Below are 17500 nucleotides of genomic sequence, written 5' to 3' on the forward strand. Positions count from 1 at the left end.
TAGGGGGTCTTCAGGGACCCACAGGGCTCTCTGCCTGGTCCTGGGCGCTGGCCCTCAGGGGCCAGTACACCCTCCCTCCATCCCTCCCCTCCCTCCCTCCCTCCCTGTCCCTCCCCATCTCTCTCCCTCTCTCTCTCTCTCTCTCCCTCTCTCTCCCCTCTCTCTCTCTCTCTCTCTCTCCCTCTCTCTCTCTCTCTCTCCACCTCTCTCTCTCTCCCTCTCTCCCTCCTCCCTCTCCATCCCTCTCTCCCTCCCTCCCTCTCTGTCCCTCCCTCTCTCTCTCTCCCTCTCTCTCTCTCTCTCTCTCTCTCTCTCTCCCTCCCTCTCTCTCTCTCTCTGGGGATCAAAGGCCTTTTTGTTGGGGTGCGGAGCTGAACAGAGGGCCTGTCTCTAGGCGCACACGGTCGCCGGGGCAATTGCGCTGCCCGTTGCCAGGAAGTCTGACAACACAAGCTCCAGGCAACAATGGCAAACTTTATAGCCTCCCTCTGATCGGCCCACAGTGGCCAGCTGCAGCCGCCAATACTAATAGAGGGAGGGAGAGGGGGAGAGAGACAGAGAGAGGGATGAAGAGATATAGGGAAGGAGGAGGAGAGGAAGAAAAAGAGCTGATATCCATTCCTGCCATACCTGTCATCTCTTCTCTATCTTCTGTTTCATTTCTCTCTCTTCTAATCTTTCCTCTATCACTTCACTCTCTGACTTCTGTCTCTCTTTAGAGCCTCCGTCTGTCCCTTCATCCCCTGTTGTGTTGTGCCTGATTATTCCTCCCTCCCTCCCTGTGTGGGCCGAGACCCAGAGGAGAGGAGGAGGAGGAGAGGAGAGGAGGAGGAGGAGGAGGAGGAGGAGAGGAGAGAGGAGGAGAGGAGAGGAGGAGGAGAGGAGGAGCAGAGGAGGAGCAGAGGAGAGGAGAGGAGGAGGAGAGGAGAGGAGAGGAGGAGGAGGAGGAGGAGGAGGAGGAGAAGATATAGAGGAGAGGAGAGGAGGAGGAGGAGAGGAGGAGAGAGAGAGAGAGAGAGGAGGGCAGAGGAGAGGAGGAGGAGGAGGAGGAGGAGAGGAGAGGAGGAGTAGAGGAGATGAGGGCAGAGGAGAGAAGAGAAGAGAGAGAAGATAAGAGGAGAGGAGAGGAGAAGATAGAGGAGGAGGAGAGAGGAGTAGAGGAGAGGAGGCGAAGTAGAGAAGAGGAGGGAGGAGAGGAGAGGAGAGAAGGAGGCAGAGGAGAGGAGAGGAGAGGAGGAGCGCTATAGAGGAGAGGAGAGGAGGGAGAGGAAGCTAGAGTAGGAGAGACATATATAGAGGAGAGGAGAGGAGAGGAGGAGTAGAGGAGAGGAGAGAAGGAGTAGAGGAGAGGAGGAGGAGAGGAGAGGAGAGGAGAGGAGAAGAGAGGAGAGGAGGAGTAGAGGAGAGGAGGAGAGGAGGAGGAGGAAAGGAGAGAAGGGGGAGGAGAAGAGAGGAGAGGAGAGGAGAGGGATAAGCTGGTGCTGGTGGGAGTAGGACGCCCCCTAGGGGCTTGCAGAGGCACTGCCTGTTTCAGGCCTGATTGGCTGTTTATGGGCTGCAGAAGCAGCTGGCTAATAAGACGACAACACACACACACACACACACACACACACACACACACACACACATACATAGAGACATACACACATGCACAAAGACACAGAGAGAGAGAGAGAGAGAGAGAGAGATCACTCTTTCACACACACACACACACACACTCTCTCCCACACACACACACACACACACACACACACACACACACACACACACCTCTCTCTCACACACACACACACACACACGCACACACTCTCTCTCTCACACACACACAGACACAGAAAATGATAGGACTTTCCCAAATCCAGTTATGGCTCAAAGATTCAAAGCAAGCTGGCGCAGCAGCCAGAAGCCTGGTGCCATTTCAGTCCACTCATCCCCATCAGCAAGTGTGTGTGTGTGTGTGTGTGTGTGTGGGGGGGGTATCTCTCGCATGCTCTAGATAGGTGTGTGTGTGGTGGTGGTGGTGGGGGATGTCTCTCGTATGCTCTGTCTCAGATAGGTGTGTGTGTGTGTGTGTGTGTGTGTGTGTGTGTGTGTGTGTGTGTGTGTGTGTGTGTGTATCTCGCATGCTCTGTCTCAGACAGGGAAACCAGTTTAGGTTATTGCACCACTACAGAAGAGCTCCAAAGTTTAAACACACAACTCTCGTTACACAATCTAATCGGCTCCCCCATCTGATAGCATAATTGCTGTTTGATAGGGCGCTGTACAAAAATAGAATTTCATTTCTGGGCTCGGCTGTTCTGGGAGGATGGGAGCGCGATATTAGCAGTAATAAAGATATTGGCAGTATAAAGATATTGGCAGTAATAAAGATATTGGCACTAATAAAGATATTGGGGGTGCGTAATCAATTATCCTCTCTGTGAGTAAGCCGCTAACGTTATGAGATCGCCCAGGCAAGACCTCATTCCGCTGGTGGAGCATGGGAGTGAATGACACGGAGCCGGGGAGCACACTGTGGGCTCTTAGCGACATCTTCTGGACAGTCTTTGCTTTGCTAGTGTCATGATTTACCTGGAGAACGCTTATTATAGCAACCAATTGGTCATGTACCATTGGAACAAAGATAAAACCTAAGATAAATCAAATGTTTGCATATGTTGACAATTAAGAAACGTTATTGCACTGTTTTAAAGGCGAACTATGCAGGTTTTTTAGCTTAATATGTAGGTTTTTTAGCTTAATTTACCTCAGTCATTGGAGTGGCTATTTGACCTTTTTCGGGTTGAATGGTGGACGTCTTGCTTCCCCCTAGAGCCTGTGAGTGGAAAAACCACCCTTGCAAGTGTGGGCCGGCGGGCCGACGGCCTCAGTGTCAGGAAGTATAACGAGTGTAACGAATTGCTTTACTGCATTCAAATACACATACACGCCAGGCACCGGCTAGAAAAAGGTAGCGATGGAGTTTCTCAAATATTCGTCATGACAGAGCCAGCAAAAAAGAAGCAAAAACCAAGAAAACAGTGAAGAAATTGCTAATACTTCATAGTTTCTCTTTAAGACATATACCGTATTTTCCGGACTATAAGTCGCACTTTTTTTCATAGTTTGGCTGGTCCTGCGACTCAGGTGCAACATATATATATATATTTATATATATGTTTTTTTCCTCTTCATGACACATTTTTTGACTGGTGCTACTTATACTCCGGTGCGACTTATAGTCCGGAAAATACGGTAAGTGTTCTGTTTATAATTCTGTTTTAGTTCACAAGCATGAACCCGATGTTCTGTTTATAATTCCACTTTTAAGTTACCAGACCAGCTGAGTGCAAATCAACCGCAGAGGAATGGAAAGAAATTAATGTCAGCATGTCTGGAAATGTCTGTATGTATGTAAACGTATGTAAACGTAATGATGTCTTAGGCCAGTCAGGAATGCAAGAGAAATGCTGCTTTAGGCCATGTGTTAACTGTCACACTGTGACTGTGTGACCAGAACATATGAAGGAAGCTTGGGGACTGTACGATATTTAGCGGGGGTGTAATGGTAAAAATGTTCTGCCTGGCCTGGTCAATTTTTTTTTTCCAGGGGCCTCCCCCCGGCTCAAAAAAATTCTCCTAGGCCCTCCCCCCTACGTGAATCAAATAAAACTGGTCGAAAAATGACGTTTACAAGGTTAAAACGGCAAGCAAATGTCATAAGCACACATACACACACACGGGGCTACAAACCAGTGTTGCGGGTTTGGTCACAAGCGCCCGCGGTCGCCCGATATTTTAATCAACCCGACCGCAACTCGGACCGCGAATATTAATTAGGACAAAATTATACCCGACCCGCGATCCGACCCGCTTATTTACAAAATGTGTGCTTTTGGTTATAGCCTGCCTTAAAAAAAAGTTATTGTATTTTATTTAAACGCCTTTATCTGTTAATGGACAACAGCATACTGGCATTGCATGACACACAGCACAGGCATACATCACTGTCAAGAACATTATGGCTACACTACAGAAAAAATGCGACAAAATGTCGCAAACCACAGATTGATACTAACGCAAACAAAGTAACCGTCTGCTATCTGACGCTACACTAGTAAGGTAACAAAGTTGCTGTAGCCTTGCACCGAAATCGACGGTGAACACGTGAAATATAAAACTGTTGAACACCAACATTAATAAAACGTAATAATTATTGACGCTTCTGACATGGGTGTCAAAACAGGCTAAAGACTCTATTGCACAGCATATTATACAGAATACATTGACTCAAAACATATGCATAACATAGGCCTACACAAAGCAATTTTCATAGGCTAGCCTACATTAAATTGATCCACATATCACAAATATAGCCTACAACAAATGCTGACATCATAAACGCACAGTGTAGCCTTTAACCTACACTTTCAAAAAGAAGAGAAAGAACGCTCTGAGGAGGCCACTGAAACAGGCACGCAAAGACACAGATGAATAAGTTCATGTACCTCGCTGAAGAGAGCTCTTGTTTGTGGATGGAGCTTACTCAATATCCATGCCACCTTTCACCGTGGTGCACCGAGACTCCCCGATAACACTATGCATCATTTTACAGTTTTTTCTGATTGCTTAAGCACATTTTTTTGCAAAACTCTACACACAAATGGCAAAACCTCTCACCCAATCAGCAAAACATTGTAGTTCTCTTGCAAAAGCTAACACACCTTGCTTAACTCTTCACACTTTCGTAAAAATTGTGTTTTCGTATCTAACAGTAAACACAAGCCATCACAATAGTAAGCACGCAATGTGCCAACAACACACTGATGGTGTGAATAAAAACACATCTGGCTTTTTGCTTTCTCTGTGCACAAGGTAGACTATGTCAGTTTGTCATAGTTCTGTAAACATACATCCCAACTTTTGTCATAGTTCTGTAAACATACATCACATGGATCCTGGAATGACGATCCAGGCCTGACATGACAATATCCCCACATGTAGACTTTTTTTTGTCTGTTTTTTTCTCTTCTCAGTCACTCCATCGTTTATTTACACATTGCAAAGTCAAAAAAACAGTTTTCACATGAGAAAGTGTGCCAGAGAGTTGCGTGTTTTTCCCAAGTCAAAACACAAAATAGCATTTCACTGAGACAAAACAAATCAGTCTACATCGGGTCGCCACTCTCTCAAAATTTGTCTACATCACATGCAATGTCCTAGTCCAAGGCACAGGGAAAAAACATTTACACCACCCACTCCCACCCGATATATTCTGGAATGACGTATCCAGGCCTGACATGACAATATCCCAGTTTTCACATGTAGACTGGGCAAAATAGTGTAAATAATAGCCATTGTGCCTACAGTTGTGCAAAGTGTGTGTTACAAAATTGCAAACTGAGTGCAAAGCAGCCATAGTTACAAAAAATGTGTTTAAGCATTCAGAAAAAACTGTAATAGACAGGGGGACGGAGAGCTTCTTTTTTTTCTGATCGTGAGTAATGACATGTAAATACGCGTGCTTTCCTGCAGGGGGTGCGGCACCCCACTTCCCACGGCTATGCACGCAACCACCAAGGATTAGAACACTAGGATAAGATTTGGCTATGGACATACTTCTTTCGAAAATAGAAATGGGGAGGCAAGGTAGGCAAGAGAGATACATTGCTGGTCAAAACGTAAGCGTAAGAACTGGTTTAAAATGCTGAATGAAGCACAAAGCTTTACTAAAGCACATTCACTGTTTAAAGTCACAAACACAACGAATAAGGTAACTTTTATGCATGCGCGAACCTATACATACCGGTAGATATGGCTGTGTAGTCTGTGCCATAATATTTATTCCTGCAGGCTGCCCGTTTCGGCTGTCATACTTTTAAATGGCTTCGCAAGAAGTAGGCCTACATAGACCATAACTTGTACTATTGTCATCTTCTTTAAGAACTTTTCCCAATATTTCCCATAGCCTCCTGAAGCTTTTCCTGAAGGGGTGTCTTTATTATTTTAACTCGCGTCTTCAGCTTTTTTACTGTTGACTTACTGTATTGATGCTTTACTGTATTGATGCTAGCCTTCTTGTGATATTTTAAGTAGGCCTATTTGTAGAAAATATATATTTAATTAATTTTAACTCACCCGCCCGCAAATGACCCGAATATCATTAAAATATTTGGTTTATGACTCATAACCGCGGGTGACCTGCAAGCTTACGAGGGGAGTTGTGGGAGATTCAGGTAGGGTTGCGACTTTTTGGACTCGCCCACTCTGTCAAAGAGACGTGAATCATGTTTTGGCCTACAAACCTTTTAAAATATCGAAAACGGATTAATGATCAGGGGGAAAAAATATCATGGATCAGGAAAAAAATAATCCTGGCCCTCCTCCCAGGCCAAAAAAATTCTCCTGGGCCTTCCCCTAAGGCTTAATAAATTCTCTTAGGCCCCCCCCCCCCCGGTAAATATCGTACAGTCCCTTACCTGCAGAACATATCAGAGTCTCGGTACGAACCATTGTTTTGTATAATTCTGTGTCTTTGCAAAGATAATACAATTGTGTTGTTCTTTGGGATCACTGGCGTCATCCTGTCTTTTTTGCGTCAAAAGCGTACAAAAATACTGTATCTAACACTACGCAAGAAATGTCACGCCAAATCCATTCTTCTTTTTTTCAATCTGTTCATTTTCTGTTGATGAATAGACTAGACCAGTGGTTCTCAAATGGGGGTACGTGAAGGCACTCCAGGGGGTAGGCCTACGTGAGATTTTAACCCTAGAACCCGATTGACGCAAAGTCCGTCAAAAAACAAACACCCTTTCTTCATTGCTCCGCAACTGTTCATCACAGCGAGATGAAACCGTTATTGCGTGACAGAGCAGAAGTGGGGCTTTCCAACGAGACCACACACTTGTCTGTACGTTAAAGTATGAAGAACAAAAAAAATCATGAAATTAAATCAAATTGCATCATATTTAAAGTCTATACTTCTCTGCGTTCACCTGCACACCCATTACTCTCGTTTGAATTACTCGCGAACCTGTGAACGCATAGATATGGCAAGCATATCAGGTGAAAGAGGAGACACAGGGCTATCCATTGGTACCAAGTATATCGATCTTTGTGGCTTATGAAAACAGACGAAGTGACTGCAAAATAATAACGGCATGTACAAAAATCAACGCTGCACACCCATTACTAGTTTGAATTACTCGCGCGGCCTGTGATCGCATAGATATGACACGCATGTCAGATGAAAGAGGAGATACAGAGCTATCATTTGATAAAACAGACGAAGTGACAGCAAAATAATAACTTCATATAGCTCGACTTACCTCACGTTTTTGTCTGTTTTTGTGGCAAAGCATGTTTATAATCCAACCCACTGTGTGTTTCTCTATGGCAAAGAATGTTCATAATCCGGTTTTGAGATCCTAGCAAATTCCTGCATGGCATCCAATTCAAGGCTCACATTGCATCCCAATTTGTTCAACAAAGAAACACCTTTTGTGCCTTTACTTTGTTCATGGCAATGCAGTAAAAAGTTGTAGAGAATCATAGGTGCAGACACCATAGGCACATATTGGCTAACATGCAAACTCGGGTTCAGTCAGGTCAGATCAGTTCTGTCACAGATATGGAGCGCAGAAAGGTCATTTTTAATCACTAAATTAAAAAAAAGGCATTTATTTCTGTAAATCACACACCACATATGTCTGTAAATTGCTCAGCCCCAGAGAATCCCTCCACCATGGCAATGATATTGCCAGATTCAGGACAGTCTGCCCTACACACACATGAAATGCATGTAGAGCTATGAGCTTGCTGTGGTGAGATACATGTCAAAACATAAGAATTTTTATAATACGCTGTTTATATTTAAATTCTTTAAAAATCAAAATAAAATCAATGCTATTACTAATACATATTTAAAATATACATATATTTAAAACGTAGAATCCATGCAAAAATACTTTAAAAACAATTATTTAATAAATATTTCAGGAAAATATAAGTTCATAAAATCAATTTTATATTTCAGTAGGCTATTCAATTTCATAATCCTAAAAACCCAGAGTCACCCCCATACCAGGATGGTTCAACCCAACCTGTCACATGCCACCCGCCATCACCTGTCAATCACTGTCAAAACTGGAGAAACGATGGAGTCGTGGTTGAAGCGTAGCGGTAATTCTTGTGCGCTGGTTAGTGGGTACATCACTGAAAAAAGGTTGAGACCCACTGCTCTAGAGGAGACCCTCTCCATGGACACACACACACACACACACACACACACATATACACACACATACACACACACACACATATACAACACACACACACGGTAACACACACACGGTAACACACACACACACACACACACACACACATACATATACACACACACACACATATACACACACACGCTAACACACACACACACACACACACACACACACACACACACACACACACACAGATCCTCTTCATGGACACATAGCAGAGGAGTTTGGTGTCACGTTTACCACATGCTATAGTTGGGTCACTGTCCGGTCAGCTAGTCCCTACACAGGAATGCCATCCTTACAGAAGCCAGAGCAAACATGGGCGTGTTGCACCACACAGGCCACTAAAACAGTTCAAAATATGGTCTTTATGTAGCCTGGGTTTTACGCGCGCAATTTTATTCACGCTGCTAGGCAGCCTGGATTCCATGGAGCAAATTTTCGCCTCAGTTAGGGGACCAATCACAGAACGGAGGGAGGGCAGCAAGACGATGACGACACACCGGCCAAGTATGAGCTACGCATAGACGTTATTTGATAGACATTAAGTAGCCCAATAAACGGCTCTAGGCATTCGTAAACCACATTTCAAATACGAGAAAATTAATGTCTAGTTCCCAGACCCCATCTCAATGAGATGAAGTCTGAAGTTAGCCAGGCTAGTCTTTATGTAGATTTATTACAAATAAATGCTGCAAATTCACATAATGTGCCAAAGCCGAAATGGTAATGTGGCCTACAGCAACCGAACACGTTTCATGTGCCTCAGGACTAGATATGAACGGGGAATAGAGAAGCGCTTTTATGTGGCCTCAGTGATCCACATACACACACACAGTGGCGACGCCACACAGTGGCGCCTGCAGGTGTACGGTCACACACACACACACACACACAAACACACACAGACACACACATACACACAAACACACACACACACACACACACATACACACACTCATACACACACACAGTGGCGCCTGCAGGTGTACGGTCACACACACACACACACAAACACACACACAGACACACACACACACACACACACACACTCATACACACACTCATACACACACACAGTGGCGCCTGCAGGTATACGGTCACAAACACAGACACACACAAACACACACAGACACACAAACACACACATACAGACACACACACACTCATACACACACACAGTGGCATCTGCAGGTGTACGGTCATACACACACACACACACACACACACACTGTGTGTGACATCAGGCTACTCAGCTATGAGAAGACAGAATTTATTTGTTCAACTTGCAGCAGAATACGCACTATGTGAAACAGAACACACACATTTTGTTTGTGCAGGAGCGAGAATGAGAGCACACACATACACACACACACACAACAGAACACACACATTTTGTTTGCACAGGAGTGAGAATGAGAGCACATGCACGCAGCGTTTAGAGAACGTGTACTTGTTGCTGGTTACCATGTTTAGCTAAATGTTTAGTTAAATGTTTAGCTAATTCACTTGGGTCTACTCGAGACTTCCAGGCCATCATGGACATATTTTTATTTGTAAATGACAAAAAAAAAAAAAAGTATGGAGGCAGCAAAGCTGGGGGAGTTATTGGCACACACACACAAACACACACAGACGAAGGGTGGCATGTGGGGTGGGTAGTGTGAGGGTGGCATGTGGGGTGGGTAGTGTGAGGGTGGCATGTGGGGTGGGTAATGTGAGGGTGGCATGTGGGTGGCATGGGGTGGCATGTGGGTGGCATGGGGTGGTGTGTGAGGGTGGCATGTGGGGTGGGTAGTGTGAGGGTGGCGTGGGGTGGCATGGGGTGGGTAGTGGGAGGGTGGCATGTGGGGTGGGTAGTGTGAGGGTGGCATGTGGGGTGGGTAATGTGAGGGTGGCATGTGGGGTGGCATGTGGGGTGGCATGTGGGGTGGGTAGTGTGAGGGTGGCATGTGGGGTGGGTAATGTGAGGGTGGCATGTGGGGTGGGTAATGTGAGGGTGGCATGTGGGGTGGCATGTGGGGTGGGTAATGTGAGGGTGGCATGTGGGGTGGGTAATGTGAGGGTGGCATGTGGGGTGGGTAGTGTGAGGGTGGCATGTGGGGTGGGTAGTGTGAGGGTGGCATGTGGGGTGGCATGTGGGGTGGGTAGTGTGAGGGTGGCATGTGGGGTGGCATGCGGGGTGGGTAGTGTGAGGGTGGCATGTGGGGTGGCATCCCACCACATCAGGTGGGATGGAAAACGCCATATAACACAGCTCAGACCACGTCACACCAACATCACGTGACACCTCTGATGAAGGCTACAGAGGCAAGGTAGCCGAAACTTGTCAGGTACACAAAATTTTACCTTATTGGCTTGTACAGAGAAACAGTGAGAAATTGCAACTTTTAACATTCACAAATCACACTGTATTATCCACATTCACAATATGTACACTCTAGGAATTAATACCACTGCTATCGTTATAAACATGGGACAATAGCCTCCACCATCATCAAACATGTTCTGAATGCCCTTTTTAAAACTCTGATACCGCATGGCACAGTCCACCTCACAGACTGAATAGTTTACCCACCTCTTATTTGACCACTACATCCCTGTGGCTAAGGCAGGTAAATGCAAATCTAATGGCATCCCTCTACTTATCTACTTAGCAAAGAGAGAGCAAAAGCACCAGTATAATCAGCTCAGATAAGTTAAGTAAGAGAACTTTCCTCTTATGAGAATACTTGAGATGTTTAAAATGTGAGCAAAGCGGATGATCGGCTCATCGATATGTCCAGGTTTTCCATCAGACAACGGTGAGCTACATGATAAGACACGTAAAGTGTCTGTAGGCCTACTTGTTCGGAACATGCTGGTGTTTGCCATTATATTTGTGGTCTTAAACTCCTGATGTCACCATTCAAAATACTCCACAGGTTTGTCTTTGACAGGGGTGCTGTGTCATGTGCTAGCAAGTGAACACCACACACTCTGGGTTCTGTCCCATTTTGTCTCGATTTAAGTGAATCCATATCCTACTTCAAATAGGGGCAGCCGTGGCCTACTGGTTAGCACTTAGGACCTGTAATCGGAGGTTTGCCGGTTCGAACCCCGACCAGTAGGCACGGCTGAAGTGCCCTTGAGCAAGGCACCTAACCCCTCACTGCTCCCCGAGCGCCGCTGTTGTTGCAGGCAGCTCACTGCGCCAGGATTAGTGTGTGCTTCACCTCACTGTGTGTACACTGTGTGCTGTGTGTTTCACTAATTCACAGAGTGGGATAAATGCAGAGACCAAATTTCCCTCACGGGATCAAAAGAGTATATATACTTATACTTAAATATTCAGGGACATAGCCTACTTGCATTGACTGACATACAAATCAAGTCTATTAAAATAAAGGTCCAATATTTGATTCGATAAAGTAGCTGGTCAGAATGCATATGTCTGGAGTGTCTAGTGTCCTAAACGTACATCAAGTCAAAAAAGGGCGCTAACTAAATAAACTTATTATCAAGTCTCCATTCCAGAAAGATAAACTGAAATTGTTTCTATAAAGACAGGAAAAGTAGATGAACCTAAATGATCTTACAGATTCAGCCATCAATATTGTAAACATTTCAATACAAGTCCTGAACTCCACATCATAACAGGGATGGTTGGGTTTGCTCTGGAAGTGATAGCGAAGGTGAGAGATCTGCCATCTTGCTTTCCTGGTGTGGACAGCTGGCCCTGAGTAGCAGTACCTCACTTTCACCAGCAGAGGGCTCTAACCTCACCTGAGATTCATAGATACCCTCTTATCAATCTTATTAAGGTCAATTAGACATTTTCAAACACACAGCAAGAACATATTTATCAACCAACCGCAAACATATAATGTGTGTGTAAACATAATCAGCATGGCAGACCCTCTCTCAGGATTAGTATCTGATGGGTCGGCTCTGGAGAGGCAAATAGAAGATACTCTGCTGGACTGAGGTGTAATGGCAAGTGTATCATTTAGCCTCGTTCTGGCCTCAAGGGTGAATAAAGTGAATTAAGAGGCTTGCCACTGTAAACTAAGAGTGAGATGTATTAATAATTAAGAAGGTGGAAAGGTAAACTAAGAGTGAGGTTAATTAGGAAGGTGGAAAGGTAAACTAAGAGTGAGGTTAATTAGGAAGGTGGAAAGGTATGCAGCCGTCACAGACCCTGACCCTGATGGAGGCAGTCTGTTTGTCTGTCTGTGAATGAGGATTATTGAGCTGAGATTATTATCCCTATCACACACACACACACACAGACTTAGCATGGTGAAGATACCAAAACCCAGAGGTACAGACTCAAACTGGCCAACTATTACACACACACACACACACCACGGCATTCTTCAATCAATGGTTTATTACAAAATAACGCATGACAGAACTCAGTTTTACTCTAATGGAATAACACAATACAAAATGCACCTCTCTGGGCAGGAGGGGGCGCTGTTTTATCCGAGGGGTGGGGGGGCGGAGTTACAGCACTGCCAGCAGAGGAACCGCTGAGATCGAGCAGAACCCTCAGAGGAGAAATACTGGAGAAGGAATAAGAACCACAACAGAGAGAACCCAGGGGAACCAGCGGAACACATGGACTAGACTAGAAGAAAACATTTTCTGCAGATACAGGAACGGGGCATGGTGGGACCGAGAGTATTATCGTCTTGCGCATACATACAGCCGGCGGCTCTGGGAAGCTTTGGTGACGCGCGCACACACACACGCACACACACACACGCACGCACACACACGCACACACACGCACGCACACACACACACAGAGCTGCTGAGGACACTTGAGAAACCTGCAGGTGACGAAGGGTTGCAGTTTTTATAAAATGTTGCATGGAGTCTGTTTTCCCTGGGTGGTGGGATCAAATGTGTGTGTGTGTGGGTCTGGCTGGACGGGAGCCGGTAAAAAATCTGCCTGATTAGGAGTTCGTTTTGTGTTTGTTTATTATCGGGCGATTCTTAGTCCTCGTGCAGCACACACACAGAGCAGCCGTTCCAATTCATAACTACGTAGTGCTTGTTCGTTTTGTCATCTATACATACAATAGTGCAACACCTGTGAAAATATGAAATCCTTTGCCAGCTCCCGGAGAAATCCGTCAGAGGAAGCTTCGCTCGGCCCACACACCGGGAGGCCCATCTCAACGCATCAGTCTTCTCCACAACACGCAGCCGATGGGAAGAAACTAACGCAGTTTGCTCAAGTATATTCTCATGGTATAATCATCATGCACACACAAATATATATATATATATATTTATATATGATCACATTTTCTCTATATGTGAGTATTAAATTCAGAGTCCTGTATAACCCTGGCGTGGGTACAATGGATTTCATATTTTGACATACTGCTAGAAAATAAAGTTTTATTCTCTTTAGTAAGCAGATGTGGGGGAGACCGCCTTGAGTCCAGGAGCGGTTTACGCAGTCAGGTGGTGACGACTCGGACCGAGCGGCTCTGGAAAAGAACGTGGAGGAGGAAGGAGAAGGTTCTCAAAGGTCCAATTTTATTCCACAGCACAGCCTCCGCCCCACGCGAGGACGAGGAGGTGATCGATTTAACAAACCAACCAAGCGATCGACACGGAACCGGAAACCGCACACTCAACTTGAACCGACACACAAACAGATACAGAAGCGTCATGGTAGATCAGTCCTGGAAAGAAACCTTTGTGTTTTAGCTTAAAAACTGTATAGGAGAGATGCAGATAGTCAGACAGAGAGAAAAATAAAGAGATGGAAGAGCAAAATATGATGTGAAACATCAACCAGCATCCGATGGGTTAACTCTGGGATGTGAACTGGTCTAAGTCAGGGGACCGCTCGACCCGCACAGAGAACGGTGCTGGACGTGGGAAGCTACACACTATGAACAAACGAGTGGACGTCGGGGAGGGGTGCTCCCCGGCTACGGCACACCGGACCGAACCGGACCTTGACCTGCTCGGCGGCGCCGCAAGTGAGGCCCACTTTCACGCTTGCTTGTGACCTCAGGCAGCCACAAGGTCAAATGGTAAAAGTTCAAGGTCAAATGGTAAAAGTTCTTCATTCAGTGAGGGGCAGCGTTCAGACACATATCAAAAATAAATAAACGCATCAAACACCCTCAACAGATTTTTTTTTTTTGCTTCATCTATTTTCATTTTTCTTTTTTTGAAGTTCTGGTAGTTGTAAATTTTTGGGGATAATAATAATAATAATAATAATAATAACAATAATAATATTCACCGGGCACGACCAGGGTTCCCTACACGCCAGTCCAATTCAAATTCAATCCTTAAATTAACATAAATTAACCTTCCAGAACCAACCAAGTAACAAAGGGAATGTCTACAAAAAAAAAATCTATACTCATTTGCAATGATGGCTACGTGGCCAACTCATATACACATATACACACATACACACACACACACACACACACACACACACACACAGACGATACGCTATGACCAATTTAAAATGGGGGTGGGGGTGAAGAGTAGGATTCAGGCCCAAACACATGGTACCCAAGATGCATTGAAAAACACAGAACGCCAACTCAAGTCCCAAAACCTAACAAAAAAAAAGAAGATAAAATAAAACAAATACGCAAACAAGGGGGGTCTGTATGAGGGGAAAGAACTGAACATTGGCCAATTACAGAGTTGTTTTGTTTGTTTGTTTGTCTTCCTTTCCTCAACTGTCAGCAGTGTTGCAAAAGTCCAACCCAAACACACTCCGCTGAAGAAGAGAAGGAGAGTGGAGAGGAGAGGGTTTGGGGGGGGGGGGTCTCCTCTCACTCAGAGTCTGACTCCAGGGGCGCAGTCTCGTCGATGACGGGGCGGCTCCTCTGGCGCTGCTTGCCCCCCTGCGAGGCGGCGCGGTCGGCCGAGTGCACCTTCTTGTGCCGCGAGAAGCTGGAGGAGTGGACGAAGGTCTTGCCGCAGTGCAGGCAGGAGTAGAGCTTGCCGGACGCGTGCGTCTGTTGGTGCTGCTTGAGGTTGGACAGACGCACGAAGCTCTTGCGGCAGATGCTGCACGTGTACTGCTTCTCGCCGGCGTGGCTGTTTTCGTGGCGGGCGAGGCTGCCCGTGCTGCTGAAGCGCTTGTCGCAGTGGAGACACTCGTACGGGCGCTCGGGGTCAGGGCTGCGAGACTGGGCCTGGGCAGCTGCCGCCGCCGCTGTCGCGGCTGCAAGTCGGGCACGGGCCGCCGCCTTGGAGCGCTTGTTTTTCTTGCAGAGCGTGTAGTAGTTGGGCTTGTCCCGCGAGCACAGCTTGAGGCGGATCTTCAGGTCGGACGACTTGGCCAGCGGGTCTTTGCTGTCCTGCGTGTAGGAGTTGAGCAGCTGCCTCACGTGCGCCACCTGGTGTTTGGAGAGCTGCGTGGAGTTCCTGAAGACCTTGTCGCACTGCGTGCACTGGTACTGCTTCTCACCGCCCACATTGACCGCCATGCCACCTTTGACCCGCCCACCCCCGCGCTTCTTCTTGGGCTTGCCCATGCTGGGCAGCGCCATGCTGAGCTCGGGCAGCACCATGGCGGCTCCACGGGGGGCCTTGGTGCCCGCGCTGGTCGTGCCGGGCCGGGCCTTGCCCTTGTGGATGAGGCGGTGGCGCGACAGGCTGGAGCTGTGGTTGAAGTGCTTCCCGCACAGATTGCATGTGTGCAGCCGCTTGGCCTTGTGGCTCTTCTTGTGGATGGCCAGCAGGCGCTTGCCGTTGCAGCGGACGCCGCACACGTTGCACGCCAGCGTCTTCTTGCCCTCGCCGGCCTTGCCGTACTCCTCTTTGTGCTGATTGGCTGCAGCGGCTGCGGCAGCGGCGGTTGCCGCGGCGATGATGGCCTTGGCTCCGCCCCGGCCGTGCGTCTGGACGTGGCGGGACAGGCTGGACGAGTGGCTGTAGCATTTGCCGCAGACGTGGCAGGCGTGAGAGCCGCTGCCCTTGGGGGCGCGCGTGCCGGTCCTGCCCCCTCCTCCTCTCCACCGGGGGGGCGGCATCACCTCGTCGTCCACGTCGTCATCGTGGCCCAGCTGGCTGACCCCGGGCTCGGTCGGGTCGTCCGAGTCGCTGTGGCCGTCCTCCAGCATCTCCTCCTCGTCTGGCGGCGGCACCTCCACACTCTCCTCCACGATGCATTCTGGGTAGACGGACTCGTAGTGGGCGAAGAAGCTCTCGTCCGGCTCGGGTTTCAGCTCGCCGGGCACAAAGCCCTCCTCGGAGTCCTTCTTCACGCACGAGATGGTGAACTTGGAGCCCACCTCGGCCCACTTGACCACGTACTCGATGGGCTGTGTGTCCAGCTCCACGGTGATGAAGTCCGCGCCCAGGGCCTCGGGCTCCGATGACGTCAGCTCCGTCTCTGCGTCCTCCATCAGGCCGGCTAAGCGCTAGCCCCTGGGCCTCTGAGTGAGAGTGTGTGTGTGTCTGTCTGTCTGTGGGGTTGTCTTCCTCAGTTGAGTGAATTGTCCCAAAATACACAAATAGTCTGGGGAAGGAAAGACAAACAGCAGAAGAAAAATGTTATAATTGATACGAATGTGCTAACTAAAGAAACAACTCACTATAGTATGAAGTTCTGATCATTTGAACATGAACGTTTTAGTCCATATCTCCGGTTGATTTCACTCTCACCCACGCACATCCGGGAATGTTGCCAGGGTTACCTAAATGCATATCTCAAAATGATCGTAGCTATGGATACATTTCTACTCCATGAGCCAGGCATTCACAAACACAATTCTAGTCCCTCGATTTGTTCCGGTCAGACGCAGGCGTGCAGACGAAAAACACCATGACCTACATTAAACCGCCACTCAGATGAAGCATACAAGTCAACCGACTCCTTCAGAACTTAAATGGGTCGAAAAATATACGTTTTGATAACAATTAATAGGCCATCGTCTATTAATACACCACACAGCAACAATTTCCTGAGTCAAATAATTCATGAGACAGCCTCCCGTATGAGGTAAACGACGGCAGTTTCCTCATAGGCGGGATGATGCGACGTACCAACTGGCTGCATGCGGGCTTTCCGTGTCTTGTCCCGGCAGTCTTCGTAACACCAATCTCACACGCTATTCTTATTAATCCACCCTCCTACGTATTTAATCGCGTGATATTTGACATATCTGATGTATTTAGGACCAAAATTCATCAGACAAAGCGATGCATCGATAAACAGGAAATACAACATTGCAAGACCCGAGACAGCCACAATG

General features: G+C 47.1%; 1 protein-coding gene across 2 annotated transcripts in view; it reads right to left on the reverse strand.

Moving 5' to 3' along the window:
- Positions 1 to 12618: 12618 nt before the first annotated feature.
- Positions 12619 to 17500, reverse strand: part of LOC125311965 (zinc finger protein 501) — a 6023-nt gene continuing 1141 nt past the window's right edge. Inside the window, exons 1-2 of one of the 2 annotated variants that reach the window (XM_048270376.1) lie at positions 17292 to 17496; positions 12619 to 16764 (exon numbers count right to left, since the gene is read on the reverse strand). In XM_048270376.1, the coding sequence (XP_048126333.1) occupies positions 15071 to 16651 (1581 nt within the window). In that variant the 5' untranslated portion in view covers positions 16652 to 16764; positions 17292 to 17496 and the 3' untranslated portion in view covers positions 12619 to 15070. Of the gene's footprint in view, positions 16765 to 17291; positions 17497 to 17500 lie in introns of those variants that run through there. The other variant, XM_048270375.1, reaches the window with a different exon arrangement.

Source organism: Alosa alosa, chromosome 18 (genome assembly GCF_017589495.1).
Source record: "Alosa alosa isolate M-15738 ecotype Scorff River chromosome 18, AALO_Geno_1.1, whole genome shotgun sequence".
Classification (NCBI taxonomy): Eukaryota; Metazoa; Chordata; class Actinopteri; order Clupeiformes; family Clupeidae; genus Alosa; species Alosa alosa.